The 21975-nt window shown below is 41.3% G+C and overlaps 4 protein-coding genes across 9 annotated transcripts in view; 2 read left to right on the forward strand and 2 right to left on the reverse strand.

Annotated features, from left to right (window-relative positions):
* Positions 1 to 2160: 2160 nt before the first annotated feature.
* On the reverse strand, positions 2161 to 3969 carry LOC103472276 (uncharacterized). Of its 2 annotated transcripts, none has more exons than XM_008421782.2 (4): positions 3830 to 3969; positions 3032 to 3113; positions 2694 to 2915; positions 2161 to 2595 (listed from the first exon to the last, which is right to left on the reverse strand). In XM_008421782.2, exons 1-4 carry the CDS (start codon positions 3878 to 3880, stop codon positions 2198 to 2200), a joined length of 753 nt encoding a protein of 250 aa, XP_008420004.1. In that variant the 5' UTR covers positions 3881 to 3969; the 3' UTR covers positions 2161 to 2197. The 2 variants fall into 2 exon arrangements, with proteins under 2 accessions (XP_008420004.1, XP_008420003.1); XM_008421781.2 differs by having other exon boundaries at positions 3023 to 3113.
* Positions 3970 to 4709: 740 nt separating this feature from the next.
* Positions 4710 to 10463, forward strand: klhl7 (kelch-like family member 7). Of its 4 annotated transcripts, none has more exons than XM_008421779.2 (12): positions 4711 to 5154; positions 5245 to 5347; positions 5701 to 5794; positions 6231 to 6355; positions 6440 to 6615; positions 6691 to 6865; positions 6982 to 7124; positions 7261 to 7522; positions 7689 to 7890; positions 9342 to 9439; positions 9531 to 9714; positions 9895 to 10463. In XM_008421779.2, the coding sequence occupies exons 1-12, from the start codon at positions 5026 to 5028 to the stop codon at positions 10052 to 10054; spliced, it is 1851 nt and encodes a 616-aa protein (XP_008420001.1). In that variant the 5' UTR covers positions 4711 to 5025; the 3' UTR covers positions 10055 to 10463. The 4 variants fall into 4 exon arrangements, with proteins under 4 accessions (XP_008419999.1, XP_008420001.1, XP_008420000.1 ...); XM_008421780.2 differs by having other exon boundaries at positions 4712 to 5154; positions 7282 to 7522; XM_008421777.1 differs by having other exon boundaries at positions 4710 to 5347.
* aste1b (asteroid homolog 1b) lies at positions 10381 to 16184 on the reverse strand. 2 transcript variants are annotated; one of them, XM_008421776.2, is made up of 7 exons: positions 16105 to 16184; positions 15224 to 15474; positions 14540 to 14806; positions 13451 to 14397; positions 12486 to 12717; positions 12223 to 12415; positions 10381 to 12126 (listed from the first exon to the last, which is right to left on the reverse strand). In XM_008421776.2, the coding sequence occupies exons 2-7, from the start codon at positions 15459 to 15461 to the stop codon at positions 11811 to 11813; spliced, it is 2193 nt and encodes a 730-aa protein (XP_008419998.1). In that variant the 5' UTR covers positions 15462 to 15474; positions 16105 to 16184; the 3' UTR covers positions 10381 to 11810. The 2 variants fall into 2 exon arrangements, with proteins under 2 accessions (XP_008419998.1, XP_008419997.1); XM_008421775.2 differs by lacking the exon at positions 16105 to 16184 and adding an exon at positions 15703 to 15923.
* Positions 15988 to 21975, forward strand: part of smarcc1b (SWI/SNF related BAF chromatin remodeling complex subunit C1b) — a 7871-nt gene continuing 1883 nt past the window's right edge. Inside the window, exons 1-23 of the mRNA XM_008421774.1 lie at positions 15988 to 16242; positions 16582 to 16701; positions 17418 to 17503; positions 17598 to 17679; positions 17769 to 17861; positions 17988 to 18057; positions 18164 to 18233; positions 18386 to 18461; positions 18850 to 18975; positions 19237 to 19316; positions 19418 to 19524; positions 19630 to 19689; positions 19778 to 19806; positions 19944 to 20059; positions 20159 to 20230; positions 20321 to 20434; positions 20505 to 20658; positions 20742 to 20852; positions 20938 to 20997; positions 21171 to 21429; positions 21506 to 21577; positions 21672 to 21712; positions 21793 to 21901. Coding sequence (XP_008419996.1) covers positions 16087 to 16242; positions 16582 to 16701; positions 17418 to 17503; positions 17598 to 17679; positions 17769 to 17861; positions 17988 to 18057; positions 18164 to 18233; positions 18386 to 18461; positions 18850 to 18975; positions 19237 to 19316; positions 19418 to 19524; positions 19630 to 19689; positions 19778 to 19806; positions 19944 to 20059; positions 20159 to 20230; positions 20321 to 20434; positions 20505 to 20658; positions 20742 to 20852; positions 20938 to 20997; positions 21171 to 21429; positions 21506 to 21577; positions 21672 to 21712; positions 21793 to 21901 — 2263 coding nt within the window. The 5' untranslated portion in view covers positions 15988 to 16086. The remainder of the gene's footprint in view (positions 16243 to 16581; positions 16702 to 17417; positions 17504 to 17597; positions 17680 to 17768; positions 17862 to 17987; positions 18058 to 18163; positions 18234 to 18385; positions 18462 to 18849; positions 18976 to 19236; positions 19317 to 19417; positions 19525 to 19629; positions 19690 to 19777; positions 19807 to 19943; positions 20060 to 20158; positions 20231 to 20320; positions 20435 to 20504; positions 20659 to 20741; positions 20853 to 20937; positions 20998 to 21170; positions 21430 to 21505; positions 21578 to 21671; positions 21713 to 21792; positions 21902 to 21975) is intronic.

Raw genomic sequence — 21975 nt, forward strand, 5'->3', positions numbered from 1 at the left:
GCAGATGTGTTAGCCAATCAGAGAGCAGTAGGTCAATTGTAACCACGCCTTCAAATATGGCGTTCAATCAAATTAGTCTATGAGGAGCAAAGTGATAATTTCCATGGTCAAGCTAGGTTGTCGATGTCATTCTGTGGTCTTTGACAGCCAAGTGATCCACCGAATATGAACAATATTAATCAGAGATAAAATATTTTATGCAAAATATAAAGTCGCATATGTTGCGACTTTATACTTAGTGAGCAAACTGTAAAGCCGCTTTATCTGAAAATCTCTGCTGTACAATAAACTGACATTACTTGCATAACTTTATGTATTTTCATTTAAACGCATTCTCTGCCTCGTCATTATTTACTATAATTATTGGACATTTGATGGGAGATTCATGAAATCTAAATGCAAAACGACATTTCTGTGTATTTATAGCAAACAATGGAAGGGCATTTTGACACGAATTTATAACACCATGGATTTTCAAGAATTAATCATCGTGATGACCATGTGTTTGTTTGCTTTCATGTTAATAACAATGGCAAATCTACGATTTTTAATCAGTTAATACGGGGTAAGCTGCAAATCTACTCCCACTGAATGTTTCATCATAAAAAACACATTTCGCACAAACCAGCAGTAAAATATTGTAGTCACAGAAAACATTTCTCATTTCATCAGTTGTGCAAGCACACGTGTAGCAGTTCTTTTTAAATAAATGAAACCAGAATATTCAGTATATTTATTATAAAACTGGATTTATCAATCCAGACAGTACAGTCTAAAAATTTGACAAAGACCAAGCATTAAGGTGACTCTCTGCTGCCCCCTTCTGTGTTTTATAGTTATATGCTCAGAAAAATTGTTCACAGTTAGGTTACTGATAGGCATGTAGATAAACTGAAAATATGTGGTCTAAAAAACACGTGGGCCTCGGATTTTATCATAATTATACTATACCACAAATATTGAAAATAAAATTACGTCAAAAACACATAAAGCAATAAGTGATAGAAAAAAGAAAATAACAAATATATAAGTTAGTATATTTCTGTATTTGCCCTCTTCAGGATGTCCTCACTGTGACCCTCAAAGAATATTCACGTATAGGCAATGGATGGATTCATGAATTTCTTTATTCTTGTATTAACTTATTCTTGGTCAAATAGAAAAAGCACCATATATACAATTGCATTTTTACACCAAGATTTACATTTCCAGTTTACTGTGTTGCTTTTACTATTTTCATTGTTATAACACTGTGCTATTAATATTGTTGTTGTTCTGTGTTTATCTGTATGCATATATTTGACAATCACTTTTGCTGCTGTACAATCAGAATATATTTGTGCATTGAGGGGCAAAAAAAGCGCATAAGATGTGTAAAAGGTCTGCAAGAAATACAACAGGTGCAATTAAAATCAAAATGAGACACTGAACAGTCAGTGCTTTTATCAGTTCTATCCATTTTCTTGCACCCTTGTCCCTTGGTGGGGTTGGGAGTGTTGCTGGTGCCCATCTCCAGCTAACGTTTTGGGCGGGGTACACCCTGGACAGGTCGCCAGTCTGTTGCAGGGCAACACAGACAGGACACACAACCATGCACACACACACTCACACTCACACCTAGGGGCAATTTAGACAAACCAATTAACAGTCATGACAGTCATGTTTTTGGACTGTGGGAGGAAACTGGAGTACCCGGAGAGAACCCATGCATGCCCAGGGAGAACATGCAAACTCCATGCAGAAAGACTGGGGCTGGGAATTGAACCCAGAACCTTCTTGCTGCAAGGCAACAGCTCTACCAACTGCGCCACTGTGCAGCCCGCTTTTATTAGTTGCAGTAAGTTAATTTCTAAGACTATTTAGGGCCATCATTATTTATTATTTCAACATGAATCATGTAAAGAGGAGGGAATAAAAAAATAAACATTTAAAAATATAATGTGACTAAAAGCATCTTCGAATCTATTAAATATCTGGACATTTGAAGATTTCCCAGGGCCTAAAACTGAAACAAAAACAAAACCGAAATAAAGCAAATATAGAACAAAAAAGAAATAAGACAGCGGTGTAAAAAAATTACACAAGTGAAATAATAAAAACTAAGCTTGTAATTCAGCTGTTCCAGATAATAACAAATATCACAAAGATAAGTGATTTTTTAAATTTATTTAAATGAACTATTTAAAAACTGTGGAAATTATACATCAATCCCTGCTATCTGTGCAGCTTCAGTATAAACTTCATCTGCCTGTTTCCTGTATCTCTGTGATAACTCTTTAGCCCTTCTCACTTCCTTGATATTCTCTTCCAGGTTGTCATTCAGTCTTCCTTGTTCTTGGTAGGTTTCTGCTGCTCCCTTCACTTGCTCAACCATTTGACTGTTGCTGCGGAGCAGCCAGTCCAAAAGCTGAAAGAGTTTGGCACCCTTTGAGACGGTGGCTTTGGCGCTGTCTGAAATACCCCTGAACTCATTCTGGGCTCTCTGCAGAGCGAGAGGCACTGGTCCCTCCTCAGTTTCTCCCTGTGGGCCCACAGGATCCAATATGAGGGAGAAGTCATAGCCCTTCATCTTCAAAGACACCCTGTATGTGGTCTCTGACGACAGAAAGGTGGACAGAAATTAAATCAACCAACAGAAAAAAAGAACCACCTGCTTATCATGCTGCTTTAAACAAAAATTGTTTGCTGCTCACCCTGCTCCTTCCTTATCGCCCCTATGCACTCAGCAAAAGCCAGGTTATCAACATCCGTACTGTCGCAGCTCTGTTTCAACTTTCTGATGTGTCCAACCATGGCTTCATAGTGTTCCTGCTGCTCATTGAAGATCTCTGCCATGTCAGTAAACCTCTGATCCAACTCTGGCACATTCACCCGTCTCATCACCAGCTTTCCACTCCTTTTCACTGTCGGCGCATCTGGACGTCGCACAAAAGACACACAAAGACAGCAGGCAAGAAGAAAAGCGTGAAATAGAAGATTCTGGAATTCATACAACATTTCAGCGCAGATGTGAAACGCAGACCTGGTTTACCATTGTGAGCTGAGGGGGCCTGTCTGGCTGATTCAGCTTCAGTCACTTCAGATGGAGATCCAGGCTGCAACAAAGGCTGCCTCTGAAACAGCAGAGATGGTTCTCTCATATTTATAAAAACACAGTGTTGGTCTCATTTAATTAATCCCCTGTAAAGATGTGTTGAGAGATTTAAAAAATATATTTTATTGCTGTAGCATAATCTTATGCAGAACATTAAAAAAATATGGTTAAATATACACAGAAGTAGATCAGAAGAGTAAAAATCAGCCTCCTTTCTGGCAATCTCACTCCCTAGATCTACAATTCATAGATTTTTGATAGAAAAAAGGTCAACCTAATGTCCATAATTTTACAGGAGAAACTAATGCTGTCCTAATGGCAAAAAGACAACCAAGTTTTGATGTCAGAGTTGCTGAGTTTTCCCCCACTGCAAAAAGTAAAAAATAAAAAAATTTAATTGCTGAAGTTAAAATTTCAACTCTCAAAAATATTAGTGTCATATTCTGCTAATCTTTACCAAGGATGTCAATAAATATGCCTTGTACTGTAGCAAAACAACAAGAACAGCAAAACCTATTATGAAATTTAGATCTAAAGTGAGTTTTGTTTACAGCCTCTCAAGCAAAAAAAATAAAAAATAATCTCCTATAAACATACATGGACGTGATATATAGTTCTTCTTGTACAAATAAAACGTTCGAGAGAAAACTACTGAAGCTAGACAGATCTCTCCATTTGTTTCATTTTACTCGCGAGAAGTTATAGAAACTTCGGTGCGATGTATCGACAGCATACCTCGCCGAGACTGTCGCTGGAGACAAAGCAACAGCAGAGGAGACGGAGCATTTTCACCAGCGTTTGTGTCCTTTAGCTTGTTTTTAGGTCACTTATTGTGTTCATGAAGTTTTTGTCGTCCACATTCCACATGACGTCAGTGTCACGCGGGCCATGAAAAAAAAAAAAATCTTCCGCGCTATGCTTGAACGTTGTAACTACAGGTGAGCGTCAGGTGACGCACGCACACACACACACGCAATGTGAAAACGCTGAAGGCCTGATGCTTGCATTTGCACCGACGACGGATATGACCACCAAGATGACAGTCCAAACTGTTATTGCATTTCATGGATTTTATTGGTAAATGTTGCTAAATTTGTAAAAATTAATAAACTTGGGAAAAAAAATAATACACAGACACAGCCACAACAGACAAAATTAATCATCATACAAACAATTAGGTCCCAAAAGGTTAAGAAAATGTAAGAATTTCTTTAAACAACTGCTTTGTCCAATACGGAAACTGTTACATATAACATATACTTGCCCCTATCAGTTATCAATAATTAAAGTTGTTAAAAAAAAACTGCATCTGTGAAAATCAGAATTGGATGAAGACTCACGTTTATTTGATTACTTTGTGAAAAAATGTTTTCCAAAGCTTCCTTAAAAGTTGCACAATTTTTTTTTTCACGTCAACAATTTAGGAGGATTATGTAAATCCATGTAAGTGTCTCTCAGAGCAGTAATCTCCAACTCTTTTTTATTTATTTATTTATTTATTTATTTATTTATTTATTTATTTATTTATTTATACGTATGTATATAAATCTATTTAAATTATCACACAAATATTTGTTGTTCTTATTAAACTCAACCGAAGGGGGCAGCATAATGCCTTCTCTGGAACTTCTATGCAGCCTCGACGATGGAGAAGAAGACTTCAAGAGAAGGGAGATACAAAGCTAAGCTGAGCACTATCTTACTAAATTAATGCTCAATCTCCCATAAGTGTCTAGGTTCTGTCCTAGTCACCCCATTAAGAAAAGTGACATCTAACATTCGTTTTTAAATTTAGAAATTGAAAACAAGTTGTTGTCTTTGTTAGCACGAACAACGCTGGCTGGTTGCTGAGCGACAACAAAAGCTACACACCGCTGGCAGTGAGCCTGCTGTTGCTTTACGTGAACTAGTCAGAAAAATACCTATCTGACATGACGGGCGTAGCGTCTCCGGAGAAGGCAGCAAGCTCCAAGAAGAAAAGCGAGAGGAAGTGTGCCTCCAAAGAAGAATACAGGCAGCTGTCCGGCATCATGGCAGGCATGAACATTCTGAGAAAGCAGGTGCAAAGATTTGTTTTAAACTGGCTTTGCATGGGAGATGTGTCTGTTTTAATATATTACCACCCAATTGTGTTTGGTGTTTACCTCAAGGGTACACTCTGTGATGTGACCCTGGTGGTTCAGGGGAAACACTTTCCTGCCCACAGAGTGGTCCTCGCTGCTGCCAGCCACTTCTTCAGCCTCATGTTCACCAGTAAACATCACACACGGACACATACAAAAAAAAAAGTTCATGTTGAGATGGATGTTTTACAAAGACTGAAATAAATCTCAGATTCTGCACCACATCATTGCAAATTATGTTTAAAGCTACAAACAGGATTTTTTCCGTAAGATCACTCAAATTTACTTTAAATATATTCTCATGATTAGCCTGATTCCTGTGCATACTGGGAAATATTGTTTCTTAATATTGCAAAGTTTAAAAACTTTGCATTTTTAAACCGTCCAATGAAAGTCTATGCTTAGTACAAAGAGTTTGTATAAAAAAAATCCCACAATGTTTGGTTTGGCTTTCTTTTGCATTACTTATTTTCTCGTGTCCAGCCAGAATGATGGAATCAATGTCTCATGAGGTGGAACTGAGGAGTGCTGAGCCCGAGATCATTGAACTGTTGATTGAATTCATTTACACAGCAAGGTAAGATTCTGCCATAAGATGTCTTCTCATGCTTTGTCATAAATATGTAGTTTGTGGTTCCCTTTCAGTCGATCCACTCAGTACAACACTCATATAACGCCCCCACATGGCCTGACTGAAGACACCTTGAATCACACCTGTTGGACAATGACGGGTAATAATGGGCGGCAGGCCCCACCTGGATATAAATAATGGTTCTAAAAGGGATTTGATATCTCGAAAGAAATGGCATAACATTGCTTGAAGGACCTACATAAACAAACGGGGGCACTCACTCACCTCCCTTCCTGGAGCTATGTGTTGTACCTTGTTCCTCTTCTTTAGGGAACAGTGGTTATATTCATAGCATTTTATTAAAGAAAGTCCAAATGTTTCTAAATGAGGCTTATGTTCTGTGTGTTTTTGTTTCCCCCCCCGATACGTCTTTGTGTGTCAGAATCTCTGTGAACAGCAGCAACGTTCAGTCGTTGCTGGACGCAGCCAACCAGTACCAGATTGAACCAGTGAAGAAGATGTGTGTGGAGTTCCTTAAAGGACAGATCGACGCCACAAACTGCCTGGGTACATGCTTGAAATACAAACCCAGTTCCAACAAATTACGGCGATGAGTTGTATTTACTGGTTTGTCTTTCTGTCCTTGTGCAGGCATCTCTGCCTTAGCAGACTGCATGGACTGTCCTGAGCTGAAGGCCGCAGCAGAGGACTTTTTCGAGCTCCATTTTACAGAAGTCTATAAGCTGGATGAGTTCTTGCAGCTGGACGTTACACAGCTCACACATTTGCTCCACCAAGACAAGCTCACTGTTCGTGCAGAGGCTCAGGTACGCACAATTTCAATTTATAGATTGATCGTGGTGACTTTGTTTTTCTGATGTGCTTTTACGTTTGTGTTTTAGATTTATGACGCGGCGGTGCGTTGGCTGAAATATGACGTGTGCAACAGAGAGCAGTACATGGTGGAGGTGCTGGGGTGCGTTCGCTTCCCTCTGGTCTCCAAAACCTTCTTGTCGAAGACCGTGCAGGCAGAGCCGCTCATCCAGGACAACCCGCAGTGCCTCAAGATGGTCATCAGTGAGTAGGAAGAGAGCAGGGGTTTATTTGTTAAACAAAATTGTGCATTATGGATAAGCATTTTATTCAAAAGAATAACCTTGGTTGACGTCAGCGTCCCACTTCTGTTCTCCAAGGCGGGATGCGTTACCATCTATTGTCTCTGGAGGACCGGGAAGACCTGGGAGAGAGCAGCCGGCCACGGCGCAAGAAGCACGACTATCGCATCGCCTTGTTCGGAGGCTCGCAGCCTCAATCCTGCCGCTACTTCAACCCCAAGGTATTAGGGATATATATGAAATCACATCTGAGCACGAGTGCTATGATGTTGGTGCAGAAGCATTTGCTAGGTATATCCTTCAAAATCATTTGAGTAATCTCCATAAAATCACGTCTCTTCGAATAATATTGGTGAGGCGTCGGTGTTCTCCATGCAGGACTCCACCTGGACAGACATCCGCTGCCCCTTTGAGAAACGCCGCGATGCCACCGCCGTCTTCTGGGACAACGTGGTGTACATCCTGGGGGGGTCGCAGCTGTTCCCCATCAAGCGGATGGACTGCTACAATGTCCTGAAAGACAGCTGGTATTCCAAGCTAGGTCCGCCCACTCCTCGCGACAGCCTGGCCGCTTGCGCTTCTCAGGGCAAAATCTACACATCAGGCGGATCGGAAGTGGGTAAGGGTCAAGATGCAGGATAAAAACCTTTCAGACGTTAGACTGAGTTATTTTTATTTCTACTTATGGGGATGCAGACAGTGAATGCAGTGGTTTAGTTGAAGTTGTTGCATGTGTGAGGCTTGTGGTCATTGGACTCCGGCGTTGTCTGCGTGTGCGTCTGCAGGCAGCTCGGTTTTGGACCTTTTTGAATGTTACGACACGAGGACAGAGTCGTGGCAGGTGAAGACCAGCATGCTGTTGGCCCGCTGCAGCCACGGCTCCGTCGAAGCCAACGGACTCATTTATGTTTGTGGAGGAACGGTGGGCAACAACGTCTCCGGGAGGATCCTCAACAACTGCGAGGTGTACGACCCCGGCACACAGCAGTGAGTACGATGTGGCGGAGAAAGGATAGAGAGAGTGGCGAAAATGTTTAATTAATCAGTGACGGTGAAGCGCTGAGAGTTTCGTGAGGTTTAATTAATTGCTGGTAAAAGGAGAGGATCGCCCCACAACACGGAGAGTGTAATCAAGACTTCCTTCAGAGTCCAACGTGCTCAGTCCATTCGTTCTCTTCAGGACATCCCTCAGAGACAAACTGTTTCTTAGTTTTCAATTGCAGTCAGCCTCCACCCCGTTCCTCTTTCAGCTCTTCCCTGTGTCTGCTAAACCTTTGTGTGTTTGACGCAAACAATTCTCATTCCAAAGATTGTGAAAGGCTATAATAAACCCACTTTGTGTAGTAAAAAAAAAAAGATTGCTAAATTTCTTTCAGAGGGGGAGGGAAATTTCCATGACTTTCCATGTCTTTGTAGTCAGTGGAAAAACTAAGTACAGCTCGGCTGCTCTCAGAGGCGCTGAGATGGAAAGTATCCAAATGTGCTTGATTAATTCATCTTACATGTAAAATTAGAAGCTTCAGGACCTCGGACTGCTTTCTCCCGACAATGTGGCTCAAAATTAGTTCATTCCTCCTTACTCTATGTTTATTTTGAGGTTAACAGGGTGGATGATTTACACATTCATGTTTATCTGTTTAACATGGATTAGTTAAATCGGATGTGATGGTTTGCCCACAGACACAAAAGAATGACATTTTGGCATATTCCTACAAACATGCACATATTTCCCTTAACTCATGTAAATTTTAGATATTTGCTTTATTTATTTTATTCGTATAGTATCAATAGTATCACCCACTAAATAATTAGTGGGTCAAATTCCATTAGTTTACTAATCAGTAACAATTACTGCTTCCTCATATCTATGTATCTTGGCAGCAGAAAGAGCAGTTAGTCAGTAGAGTTTGATATGGCAGCAAATTAGACCTCAGTTAGGTTCAAAGGCAATACAGACTCTGAACACAGATAATTGTTTTTATTAGAGGCGGCAAGAACAAAGTTCTCTCTGGCCAGGTCATTTGTTATGTCACAAAAACTCCTGTGAAGTCCTTAAAAGTCACTTTTACCGCAGCATCTGTATATAATAGCTGCCAAACATTGCACCACAAAAAAAAGTCTCCCCAAACCATGTGTCAAGAACGAGCTCCAAGAACCAGAGTGACAACCATTTTGTTCTTACAGCCCTGCATCAGAGAAGAAGCTTCAAGTTTTTGAAAATTACATTTGAATCACATTCAAATAGCACATTCAACCAGAAGTCCAAGAATAACTACAATTTAACTTGATGCAGAGTAGACTTGAGGATTTTTTTTTTATTTTTATTTATCTAGTAAATTTCAGAAAGGATTTCTCAAACCAGTAACTATTAAAATAGAACAAGCAGCAGTTGTCCAGCTGGCAACTATTTTCTCCTAAACCCTAATTGCACATTTCAGATGGCGAGAGCTGTGTGGCATGAGAGAGGCCAGGAAGAACCATGGACTGGTGGTTGTCAACAACAGGATCTATGCTGTGGGAGGACAGGGGCCTTTGGGTAACTGCGACCACCACGGGGAGACCAGTAAGGATTGGTAAACTGTACGTCAGGGCAGCTGCTATACAAGGATGTTTTTGTGTTCTTGTAGGTGGACTGGATTCAGTGGAGTACTACGACATTGCCAGCAACGAGTGGCGAGCTGCCTCACCAATGCCGTGGCGGGGCGTGACGGTAAAGTGTGCAGCTGTCGGCGATGCAGTCTATGTGCTGGCAGGCTTCCAGGGGGTGGGACGGCTCGGGCACGTCCTGGAGTACCACACCGAAACAGACAGGTTGGTATTTTAGCTTGCTTTCCAGGAAATTCTAACTGCTGTTTCTTTGTTTTTTTGCTCTGAGATTTTTGTGTGGAAGCACGACTCGATTGTCTTCATTTCGCGCATATGCGCATTTCTGCGTTGCATTTTTTAGACCCTTAACCGATTCACATCGTCCTCATCTTTTCCTGCTGTCAGGTGGGTGACGTGCAGCAAGGTGCGAGCGTTCCCCGTCACCAGCTGCCTGATCTGCGTGATCGACACGTGTGGAGTGAACGAAGATGAAGATATGGACCTCATAGACTCCCAGCCGCATGCCGCGTCCTCTTCCTCAGCCCCTTCCACATCCCCCTCGTAGTGAAAGAATCTTATCTAGTGTATTTAAATTTTTGAACGTATGTTTACAGTTTTGAAAGAAACCGATTTAACTCACAAAAGGCAGGGTATTTTTTTTTTGTTGTTGTTTCTTTCCCCCACCCAGAAAGATCCAGTCGTGGTTTGATGGCTCACACTATTGTATGAATGTCCTCTTACAGACATGTTTTTACTATATTATTTAATTGTCAATTTATATTCACTCTAAAAATGCAGTTTTGTTTATGTTACGTGTTGCGCTTTTCTTTTATTTCAAGCAAAAGCTTTAGTGCCATCTTAATGCTTTATAAATAATACCACACACAGGCCTTTGAAGAAAATGTGTAAACATTTTATTTTCAGCTGTAGTTACAAGTAAAACAATGGGAATAAAAATAGGAATGTAAATTCTGTACTGCTCTCATGTACATTTTTAACACATAATTGTAGACAGCACCACATGAATTAACGTTGAAGAAATAATGTCTTAAAAATGTGTAAAATATTCTTGTGTATTCATAAATCGCAGAAGTCATAATAGTGGTGGTCATCTTGCCCCTTTGCCATTTTTTATTTTTTTATTTTTACTTTTGCAGTTTTCATGGAAGTCATGTGTCAAATCATACCCACTGTGGCCACTGATGACTTTAAAGTAATTCACTATAATCTGCTCAGCCAAGACCAGGTCAGTAATACTTATTTTTATTTGCCATATTTCATAATAAGACGACTCTCCCAAAGTAGGAGCACCAGAAACAGAGTCAAATCATAATTGGACTATGTTGTAAAATTTCTGCAAAATGTAAAATCCTGGTTGAGGTGTGTGCTTTTTATACAAGTCAATGGGGTTTAAAACGGAAAATTGATCTGGAGTTGTTCCCTTTAGCTGCCACTTAACATTGCTTGCTTGTTGATATTTTCAAGAGTTAGAGCACAAAAAATGTACTTTTTTTAACAGGTTTTTTTTTCTTCTAAATTTTGACCAATAACATTGTGTAAAAATACAAACAAACAAACAAACAAAAAAAACAATTCAGAAATCCCATCATTGCCAAAACTGTTTGGTAGTTTGTCACTTTTTACAGCACCACATTTGGTGTAAAAAAATGTAAGTTCAGCAGTAGATTTTTTTTTTCAATACAAGAGATGTACAATTAAAATTTCCCCGTTATCCAATCGTCAGCTCTGTTTGACAATTCCCATAACTCCCACATTTTTTAGTTTCTAAATGCATCGGACATGCTTCGATCTTGTTGAGTAAAAATCAGTGGTTCTGAATGGACTCATTCAGAACATTAAGCACATTTTTCTCTTCTTAGGTGTTCTTTGAATAAATAACCCAAATCAGCAGCTTAGACCTCAAATAAAACTGAAAATCCTCATCTGCCAGACAAAGCCTGATTGGCCCGTTTCTAGTTCACTCCTACTGGCATTGCTCTTATTACCTTTATAATAAAAACACTATTATTTTGCATTCAGTGTTCAGTCCTTAAGCAAACATGACTGGGTAAATATAATTAGTCTATGTATTAAAAAATGCTTGTAAAATGATGCACGTGGTTTGAAACAGCTGATCAGAGAAGTTTATACACCACATTTTAGATGGCTGCTTCAAACTTAAAACACAAGCACCTGCGTATCACTGGAAGAGGTTAAAATAGTGCAAAGCATGACGGCAAAGATTAAAAATATTATTCTTCTCCAAAGAATAACCTTTGATCATGGTGTTCTAGATCTGTGCATTTCTCACTGCCTCTCTATCAATCCTCCTCCTCTTCTTCCTCACTCATAAGGAGAGCAAACCTGTTGTTTATCTCCTCTGAACCCCTCCCTCCACCCTGAGACCGTCCTCTTCCTCCTCTTCTGCCTCTCCCTCGCCTCCCTCTGCCTCTGCCTCTCTTCTTCTTGCCTGATCCGAAGCTGGAGGGGTTTGTCTTGAGGCTGCAGTCCTTCACAGCATCCAGCAGGCAGAAACAGAGCTGTCCAGATAAAGATCCACCAGGCAGTAAAGACTCCACAGGCCAGCCTCCTTTCAGGTACCTGAAGAGGCCGTGTACCAAGGTACCGCTGAACAACCTAAGCAAGAAGGATTTTATTTTTTTCATTACAGGAAATCTAGCTCGTACCTCAACAGGTGGTTGAATATGTAGAAAAATGTTTTAATCCTCTTACAAAGACACGTTGGGCTCGGGCAGTGGCACCAGCAGCAGCTGATTCAGGCACAGGGCACTCCAGAGGCAGGACTGCCATTGGCTGAGGCAGTGGGCCGCCCCGACGTCCACTCCTCGTCTTTCACCAGATCTCACCCGCTGGCGATCTAGCGCTGACAGAAAACCTCGCTCAGCGGCCCAGTTTAGCTGTGGGGCTAGAACGTTTCACCCGTTAAGAGGCAGATCTCTTGACTTGACGAACTGCATATTTTCAAATCAACTAACCAACAGGTACTGTGCGGGGCGCTCCAGGCTGATTGTTTGACGTCAACTCTCCGTAAATCATGCCTATCACTAAAGCCTGCAGCAGGGGCTGCGAAGGCGCTGGTGTGGCCTCACGCAACCAGAATCCAGTCACAGCAACGGCAAGCTGCAGATTGAGAGGAACTGGAGCCAGGGCCGACTGCGTCACACCTAAGACTTCGAACAGGACACCAAGGCGCACCGCAGCAGGAGCCTGGATATGAAAAACAACCATAGTCAAACAAGAAACAGCCCAACAGATGAACCCAAAGTCATATCAATGGGGATTTTTTTCATTCCATTAGTCAAAAGTTAAGATTTTTCAGGCTGCTAATGAGTCGAGCAGAGCAAACATTTTCAACAAAGTCAAGTCATTCAAACTGGAACAGACCTGTACTCAAATCTGTATGTATTGAAGATTTAAAAAATGGCTGTTTTTTTTTTTTTACTTACTTTATAATGAATTATTTTACAATTGAAATCAATATTTTAAAGAGTTTAAACTCTTCAAAATCCAAAAGATTTGCAAAAGCACCCTCAAACTTTTTCACAATACAACCACACACTTCTATTCAGTTTTGTTCCCTGCATTTGAACTTAACCTGCCATCAACAATGGACTGACCTAAAAATGTTAATTATTAACTTTTTAAATAATCTTACCCTGCCTTATTTAATAGTTCTCCTAAACCTTCACACCACAACTAAAGGGACTGAAGTCAGCCAGCTGGTTTGTCTAAGATATCCCAAGTTCCAGATGGGAATATAAAGATGACTGAGCTTTTGCATTAGCAAAAGCATGGAACAGTTTGCCTTTTTATGCAAGCAATGCGCAATTTTGTAAAAATATTAAAGAGATCTTGTACAATTTCCTCCCACTGTGACATTTTGCACCAACTAGTTGATGAACAACCTGCAATACAGTTAATTAATACAAAATGTGTTTACCTGACTGAGCCCATCCAGATGTATGTGGTTCCAGAGGATGACTGATTCCACTTGGTTTTTGCTTAGTTTCAGGTCCAAACGGTCGTACTCTTCCACGAAAATTGGAGAACCAGAGCCATGTGACTGTGTTTGTACTGGAGCTGCATTGAACACGTGTTCTGGTCCCTGCAGGCCCCTGCCTCCACCACCTCTTCCTCTTCCCTGCATTTGGACTTGTCCTGCCTTTGCCAGCAGTGCGCCACTCGCTGGGCTAGCAGTGTTTTCAGCTTTTTGCAGTAAAATCCCATACACAGCCTGACGTATTGGTCTAGAACTACAGTGGCTGCTGGCTAGTTTGCTATTCTCCACCTGCGGGATGAGAAGGACCCTCTGCATGACAAAAGCGTCAAGAGCCAAAGGAGACAGCTGTCCCCGTGCTGCAGCCAGAGACAAGCACTCTGGCAGCTGTGCCAGACCAGATGTCTTCCCCTTCGGAGCTAACGTACCTTTGGAGAACCATGGAGCAAGAGGGCTTTGAGCCTTGATGTTGTACTCTTGCATAGCAGCCAACAGCTTGGAGCTGAGCCCACCTCCTTGTCCTCTCCTGCCTGCCCCAGCCGCTCCATCCATTAACCTGCTAACCTCCTTCAGTGCCTCCGTCACATTTGGAAACGATGACAGCCAAATGAGGATGCCCTCGACACGAGAAGCAGGTGCCTTCCCCCTGCCTCGGCCACCGCCTCTTCCTAATGCACTCACGTCTACGAGAGCCAGGAGGGTCTCTGTCTCTTTTGGAGCACCGTAGTCATTACCAGTTAGGACTGCACACAAAGGCAGCAACTCGCGATTCATGCCCCCAAAACAGCGGCACAGATTGTTAGTGGTGTAACATCGGGATGGGATGTAGCGCTGAGAAGCTTTTCCGTTAAGATTGGTCCACTGGAAAAAATGAAGTGGCAGATAACCAGCTGAGATAAAAAAAAATAAATTAAAAAAAAGATGAGAAAACAAGGGGACATCAATCGCAGGGTAAACAACAAAGTGCAAGTTATTAGAAAGGGTTATTTGAATCATCAACAATGTAGGAACACTTTCTCTTCAGCCACACACCTGGAAGGTCAAATATGTAAAAGTCGCTGTCATTTGTCAGTACTGGACAGTTCCACTGGCGCGCCAAGCAGGCAATCTCCCAGTCTGCCTCTGCTGGACACTGCACCAGCGGGATTCCTCTTTGATTTAGGACCTGAATGAAGACTTTCCTTACGAGGATTGGGAGGACAGAGCCATTGCGACCATGACAAATGCTGTCTGCCTCCTTTATCCTGGACTGCAGACGCTGACGCAGAGTAGCAAACTTCTTGTCACTTGGGTCCATCCCTTAATATGATTTAAAAAAATTGCATTAATAAAGTCTGTTGGTGCAAAGTCAATTTTATTATTCAGTCATACCCATATATAGCTTATTATAAATGTTACCAAAAGACAGGACTTTCCCTCTAAAAGGAAAAATGAAAAATTACAGAAAACCAAACACATCACATCAGCTCAAACATGTTAAGCCACATATTTATCATGCTGCACTCTGGAGGGATGATTATTTGAGCTCATACCATTTCAGTGATTTAAAGTCTTTTCACCAGTTATCAGAAAAAGAGACAAGTAATAGGCATATGCCACAACATTACATTGAAAGGGTGATCAACTAAGCTGCGTTTTGTATTGCTTGATAGTATAACTTGTCAATTAAACATGCCAGTCATGAGCTGAAAGAACTGACAGCAACTGTATCCTTACCCCCATCCAGCACCACATAGGGCTTGATGTTACAAGTTTCCAAAGCAGATAGGAACTCGTTGAGAAAGGAGGCGAACGCATCGTAGTCTCCTCCATGCTGCTGATCAAATCCGTAGTTGAAGTACAAGCGGAAATATAGACTGCAGCCGTCAATAACCAGCCGACTATCCCTGAACCTCACATCTTGAAGGAAGTTTCTGTTGGACTCCACATATGTTGTCAACCCCTGAACACCCATGACATCACAGTGCCTGCAAAATGAAGATTAAAGCAAAAACGTGTGAACGACAGTGGGAACAATGATGCATGGGCAAAGATCAATACAGGATAATAACAACTAGTTAGTGCGCTTTGCAGAATGTTAAGTACTAAGATTATTTTCTCTTGTTACATTTCTGGTTGTTTTCGCGAATTATGACACAACAATATTAACTACAGCAACATAATGCACAAATCCCAAGCAAGTAATTTATACTTACTACGTTATACAAACTGCAGGTAGGGAGTTGGAAGCAGTACATGTGCCACTTAACTTGTTTTCTTGAAACGCGAACTTACTTCCTTATTGGTTACATTTCAAAATAAAGGTGTGGTCTGACATAAATCTGTTGAGATTTTCATTCTTCATTCTCCAAACAAAGTTTGAAAGAAAAATAACACACCACTATAAAAAACAAACAAACAAATTTGAAAAACAGACCGTCTATGGAAGACTAATCCTTTACAAAAAAATTACCCATTATTTCACTACGGTAGAGCTGCAATCTCGCGATAGAAGACGAGAACTCAAACCGCTAGCAACCGCGCTAGCCAGTTTCGTGTTTTTCGTGTTTGAAAATTTATACCGTACTGCAGTGGCTACAATGTCCGGAGGAACAAACCTCGGCTTTCCGGGGACAAACCAAGCGTTGGCGCATCGCAAAAAAGACAGCAGTCCCTCTGCTCGGTTCTGGGAGAGTCCGGACACTTTAACCCAGCTGGAGGTGGTGCGACAGTGGATCGGGAAGCACTACAAAAAGGTAGCTAGGAGGAAAGCTAGCCGCCCCCTGCTAGTAGTAACCCTGTAGACACACTGTAAACAAATCTCTTCTGCTGAATAACTCCACATGGGGATGCTCAGTTTTTCTTTTAAAGATTACAGAGCTGCACCGCTTTAACGTTTAGCAAAAAAATAGGAAAAAGTAGCGACCAGATGTGTAACTAAATTTAAGATTATATTCGTTGTTTAATTTCTTCCGATAAGTTGGGAATATTGCTTGTAAAGTGTAAGAAATTAACGTTGTTTTTTTTTCTATTTAACAAAACCATTAATGGAACAATGCCTTCTTCTCCTCTCGAAATCTGTGTTTTTGTGTTAGTATGTGCTGGTGGACGCTCCATCTTGTCAGGTCCTGGCTGCAGTCACCTTGCAGCTTCTCCAGTTCCAGGAGGAAGCCTTTGGCAGACAAGCTCCCAACCCTGCTCTTACAAAGCTTCCAGTGAGTATCCCAGTACTGTTTCTTCTGACTGTTGTCTAACAAACGAACCTCCCACCTCAGTGGTACTTTTGCTGCCTTTCTTGCTACCTAAAATTTATGCTGGTATTGCTAGTTGCTATGTAAATATCAACGAATTAGCGGTGATGTGAAAGTAATAAGCACCTACAGGCAAAAAGATGAGATGTTAAAACATGCTGATTTATCCTTTGTATATTAATTTATATTATTTTCTGATGTCTTTTCATTCCTATTTTTTATTTATTTAGGTTCTGGTTCAACCTCAAAAAGCCAACTGTTATAAAAGAGGAATATTATGCAGCCTGATCAAACTAAAATAACTCTAAGTGACCCCCTGTTGTTAGATGTTCAATATCAGAGCCACCTATCAGACCGCATTAGTCTGATAACAGAATATAGGTATAAGATTTCTTCAAATTGTTGGTTGTCAAAGCTGGTACTAATTGGCACACAGTCAAAATGGAGCTGTTGCAGACAGCTCCATTTTGTATCCAAAATGGGTACAGAATGGCAAACTAATCTGCTCTTGTTTCCTTGATGGTTAGGAGGAAATATTTGCCGTTCCCATTGGAAATTTTCATTTCTAAAGGAAACTTCTGTTCGTTTTTTTCTAACATAAACCTTAAAGATTTCATCATCAGAGTAAATGATGAACATTTACTGAAACTTGGGTAGCTAAATTGATCTGTTCTCTGCAGGCACATTGTTTCCTGGACTTGCAACCAGGCGGCGGACTCGGTCACATCCTAGGCACTGCTTACAAATTCAAGGTTGAACAGGGCTGGTGGGTAACAAGCATCCTACGCTTTTGCTCCTTCATATCCATCTCTTTCCCAGACAGAGATGTTTGATGTTGTCACCTGCTTATCTTCACACAGGAGAAGGTTTGACCTGCAGAATCCGTCGAGAACTGAGAGAAACGTTGAGATGTTTGGTGTGATTGAAAAAGCTTTAATCCAGGTATCAAATCTGCAGACGTGTAAGAAAACTCACAGACATTTATACAAATGATTTTATATTAAACGGCTGTGGACATTTTGTGTCATCAGAACAACTGTGTCTCCATCCCTGTGGTATTTATTGACCCTACTGTTGACCTGGAGCTGTCCAGCAGACTCACTGGCATCATCATCAAACACAAGGTAAAGCGATCCCAACTGTAAAGTAATGGAGGAAATATTTCCTTACATTTTGAACAGAGATTATATTTCTTGTCAGGATATATCAGCACTGTTTAGCTCTGATATGAGTGACTTTGTTCTCCACAGGGTGCAATTACCGAGGACAGTATAATGGCCACTCATCACGTATACGGCTCACTTGCTTCCACAGAGGAGGGTCAGTGAGAGAATCTTCTTCCACATATCTGTGATATGTGAAATATGACCATTTTCTAAACTTTTTTTTTTTTTTTACTCAATTTTCCATTCACATTTATTTCTAGACGAGTGGATGCGTCCTGTTATGCGAAAGGACAAACACGTTTTGGTCCACTGGGGCATGCACCCTGACAGGTAATGGAAGAGAATACATCTCTAAGCATAAATGACTTCAGGAGGCATTATTTATAAAAAATGTGCGCAAACAAAAAGGTTACACACAGCAGGTTTTGTGGACCCACTGCCATATTCACTTGACTCTTAAAGAATGTGACTCTATTTAACAGTTATGACAGCTGGCTGTCCTCAAGTGATGTGGAAGGAGACGTCGAAGACGTGCCGCATGTAGAGAGGCCGTGGAGGGTTAGTTGGACACTATGCACAGAAATGAAAAAATGTTGACAAAGCTTTGTCACTATGTGTGTTTAAAGATTAGTTTTGAGCTCTGCAGAATGTCAGCCTTCACATTAAAACTTTTAAGTGGAAAACACAGAACAGCTGAAGAAGCTAAGGTTGTAGCAGCAATCTCGCAACAAATCTATAGATACCTCTGCCTGGATGTCTGTAGTTGCTAAAATGCTAACAACTCAACTTCTAGGCAGCGGAGAGGATAATTAATAGTAACACGTCCTAGATGGTAGCATAAATGACTTTCTAAATGAGCTAATAACTTGTGATCTACCTTTTATTTTATGCATTCCTCCTTTCATGAGGATTTTTTTTAAAGATTTGTGTGTGTCTGTGTGCTCAGGTTCATGCTGGTTGGGTTCTGGACACAGACGTGTTTAATGAGTGGATGAATGAGGAGGACTATTGTGTAAATGAGAGGAATCTGCCGCTCATCCTTCGACAGCGAATCCACCTACAAGAAGATCAGGTTTGTGTGAATTTGTTCGCATTTAATGTTGTGTTTTTAGTTAGATCCAAAACGTTGTGAAGACAACATAAAAAAAAACAACACACAATTACGAGTGTTATAAATCAATTATGGCAATTAAAAATATATATTTTTGTACATTCTCGGTGTTTTGTTTTGATTCCAATTCTATTCATCCTATGAAATTGTTAATGCTTTTGTCAAATTAGGTTGCGCTCCTGATTTAAGTTTTTCTGCGTCTACCTGACTGTTTTCCCGCAGGACTCCAAGTCCACTCCGTTGAAAAAGAGAAGACGCTCGCCCTCACCTTCCACTGATGGCAGAAAAAAAGGGAAGAAAGGGTAATTGTTGACTGTATCATTTAAACACACATATGTTTTTGGTTTGCAACCACAAACTAAGTTGTAAGATTTAATATGTGTGTGTGCGTGTGCTGACACAGGAGAAGGCGCGGCCAACAGGAAGAGGAGCCAGAAGAAGACCTGACCAAAGACATGGAGGACCCAACACCTGTGCCAAACATGGAAGTAGTCACTCTACCCAAGAATGGTAAAACTCCTAAAACAACATCCATATCTAGTGAAAAAATATCTAAAACTATTATTTTAGATATTTAATCTAATTTTGTCTTCAACTTCTACTCAACTTGTGTAGTGAACCTAAAGAAAGATAGTGAGAATACGCCAGTGAAGGGAGGCATCATGGCTGACCTCGGTAAGGTTGCTTTAAACACAAAAAAAATGTAAACATTGACTTACCATTATGTGCACACATTTAATGTTCATTCTTGATTTTATTTCAGATGATCAAGAAGATGACTTTCCAGGAAGGGTAAATTTTTTTCTTTTCTTTTTCTTTCAGTGTTAATAGTATCCTGTGTGTGTGATAGAAAACTTTTATAATAGAGAAGAGGATGGAATATTGTTGAAAAGTCAAATTAATATATTTATGTGAAATAATGTGTCTAGGAAGAAGATGAGGGAAGAAGTGAGATCCCCCGCTTATCAGAGGGAGAGGACAATATCACTGAACAAACTCATCATATCATAATACCAAGCTACACATCGTGGTTCAATTACAACAGGTAAACATTTCACCGACTTTTAAATGTTTAGCTTTCAATTACGTTGTCATCATAAATTCACGGTTTCTAAAAGATATCCGTGTAAACGTTCTCCTCCAGCATTCACTCGATAGAGAAACGTGCTCTTCCTGAATTCTTCAGCGGAAAGAACAAATCAAAAACTCCTGAAATGTGAGTGCCTCTGACTCTCCGCCGTCTTCGTACGACGCTACAATGATGGCGAAGCTTATTTCAGGTCTGATTGTCCCTTGTGCATTTTAGCTTCCTGGCGTATCGCAACTTCATGATCGACACGTACCGGCTCAACCCCCAGGACTACCTCAGCTCAACGTCCTGCAGGCGCAACCTCACTGGAGACGTCTGTGCCCTTATAAGGTAGGGTTTCGTACGAGCGTGAAGTCCCGCGGTGGCGTCTGTGCTTCAGTAAGATGTTATCTGTGTCCAGGGTTCATGCCTTTTTAGAACAGTGGGGTTTGATCAACTACCAAGTGGATGCAGAGAGCCGGCCCCTCCCCATGGGACCTCCTCCAACCCCTCATTTCAACGTCCTGGCCGACACGCCGACCGGGCTGGCTCCCTTGCAGCACAAACCCCTTCAGGTCGGCTCCGTTGCTCTTACGCAGGACTCGCGTCTCCAGATTTTCTTTTGGAGATTTCGTCGTAACGACTGTTGTTCTCGCAGGTGTCTGCCTCGCAGCACATGTTGAATTTCCCAGAGAAGAGCAGAGAGAAACCTTCAGACTACCAGAACTTTGGTCTGCGCACCGACATCTATGCCAGGAAACACCCAAAGGTCTATATATAACTGTAACTAACTATATATTATCAAACGCGATAATTTTAAGTCTGAAACTTTTTGCCTCGTCTTTTTTTTATAGACTAAAGGAGCAAACGCAGGACGAGAATGGACAGAGCAGGAGACACTGTTACTGTTGGAGGTGAGACTGAAAAGTTGTATTTCTTTATACGCCATTGTGGATCCATACTTGATAAATGATTTGGCTCTATATTTCAAATATTTATTTAATTTTTACTGCTTTTTCACCTTTTTTTCCCCTGTTCGGTACATGCCATCTAACACAGAAATGTGTTTTATCTTTCAATCTGTCAGGCCTTAGAAGTGTACAGGGACGACTGGAACAAAGTATCGGAGCACGTAGGCTCCAGAACGCAGGACGAATGCATCCTACACTTTCTACGTTTGCCCATCGAGGACCCTTACCTGGAGGACTCGTCGGCCTCTCTGGGGCCGCTGGCGTATCAGCCCGTGCCTTTTAGCCAGTCGGAAAACCCCGTCATGAGCACCGTGGCCTTCCTGGCGTCTGTGGTAGATCCGCGTGTGGCGTCGGCCGCAGCGAAGGCGGCGCTGGGTGAGAATCGTTTGAGTCGATGTGAGGTGTTAAGCTTCGGGTAAGGTGTTTTGACTTTTTTGTTTGTTTTTTTCAGAGGAGTTTTCCAGAGCACAGGAAGACTTGCTGTATAAAACCTCTGATCCATCCAACCAGCCAGAACAAACGGGTAAAAAAAAAAAAACCAAACAAACACATAAATTACTCCAGAACGTCTGTCTGAATCCTGCTGTGTGTTATTGATCAATTTCTTTATCAAATAGATCCAATGGAAGCGGAAAGACTTGACTCCAGCTCCATTCAGGTAGAGAGAGGGAAAATTAGTGAGAACATTCACCGATCACGTTGGGTGTTTCTTCTTGTTTCAATTTGCACGTGTTGCAGGTTCCTGTGAGGCTGGACGGAGTCAAGATGGAGCCTGGCGTGCCAAAATTGGACGGAGATCAAGTTAAAATAGAACATAGTGAAAGTATTCTGACGGAGGAGGGCGATGGTATGTTAGTGTGTGTGTGTGTGTGTGTGTGTGTGTGTGTGTGTGTGTGTGTGTGTGTGTGTGTGTGTGTGTGT

Source organism: Poecilia reticulata, linkage group LG11 (assembly GCF_000633615.1).
Source record: "Poecilia reticulata strain Guanapo linkage group LG11, Guppy_female_1.0+MT, whole genome shotgun sequence".
Lineage (NCBI taxonomy): Eukaryota > Metazoa > Chordata > Actinopteri > Cyprinodontiformes > Poeciliidae > Poecilia > Poecilia reticulata.

Bases quoted from the DNA above. Each gene is read 5' to 3' on its own strand.
- LOC103472276 (XM_008421781.2), bottom strand. From the start codon at position 3,880: ATGCTCCGTCTCCTCTGCTGTTGCTTTGTCTCCAGCGACAGTCTCGGC. The intron at 2,916-3,022 runs GTCTGCGTTTCA...TGCGACGTCCAG, and splicing joins AGCTCACAATGGTAAACCAG to ATGCGCCGACAGTGAAAAGG. The intron at 2,596-2,693 runs GTGAGCAGCAAA...TTCTGTCGTCAG, and splicing joins GGCGATAAGGAAGGAGCAGG to AGACCACATACAGGGTGTCT.
- aste1b (XM_008421776.2), bottom strand. From the start codon at position 15,461: ATGGGTGTTCAGGGGTTGACAACATATGTGGAGTCCAACAGAAACTTC. The intron at 14,398-14,539 runs GTGTGTGGCTGA...TTTTTATCTCAG, and splicing joins TTACATATTTGACCTTCCAG to CTGGTTATCTGCCACTTCAT. The intron at 12,127-12,222 runs GTAAGAGGATTA...CTTCTTGCTTAG, and splicing joins CCCGAGCCCAACGTGTCTTT to GTTGTTCAGCGGTACCTTGG.
- klhl7 (XM_008421777.1), top strand. From the start codon at position 5,026: ATGACGGGCGTAGCGTCTCCGGAGAAGGCAGCAAGCTCCAAGAAGAAA. The intron at 6,616-6,690 runs GTACGCACAATT...TTTGTGTTTTAG, and splicing joins CTGTTCGTGCAGAGGCTCAG to ATTTATGACGCGGCGGTGCG. The intron at 9,440-9,530 runs GTAACTGCGACC...GTGTTCTTGTAG, and splicing joins GGGAGGACAGGGGCCTTTGG to GTGGACTGGATTCAGTGGAG.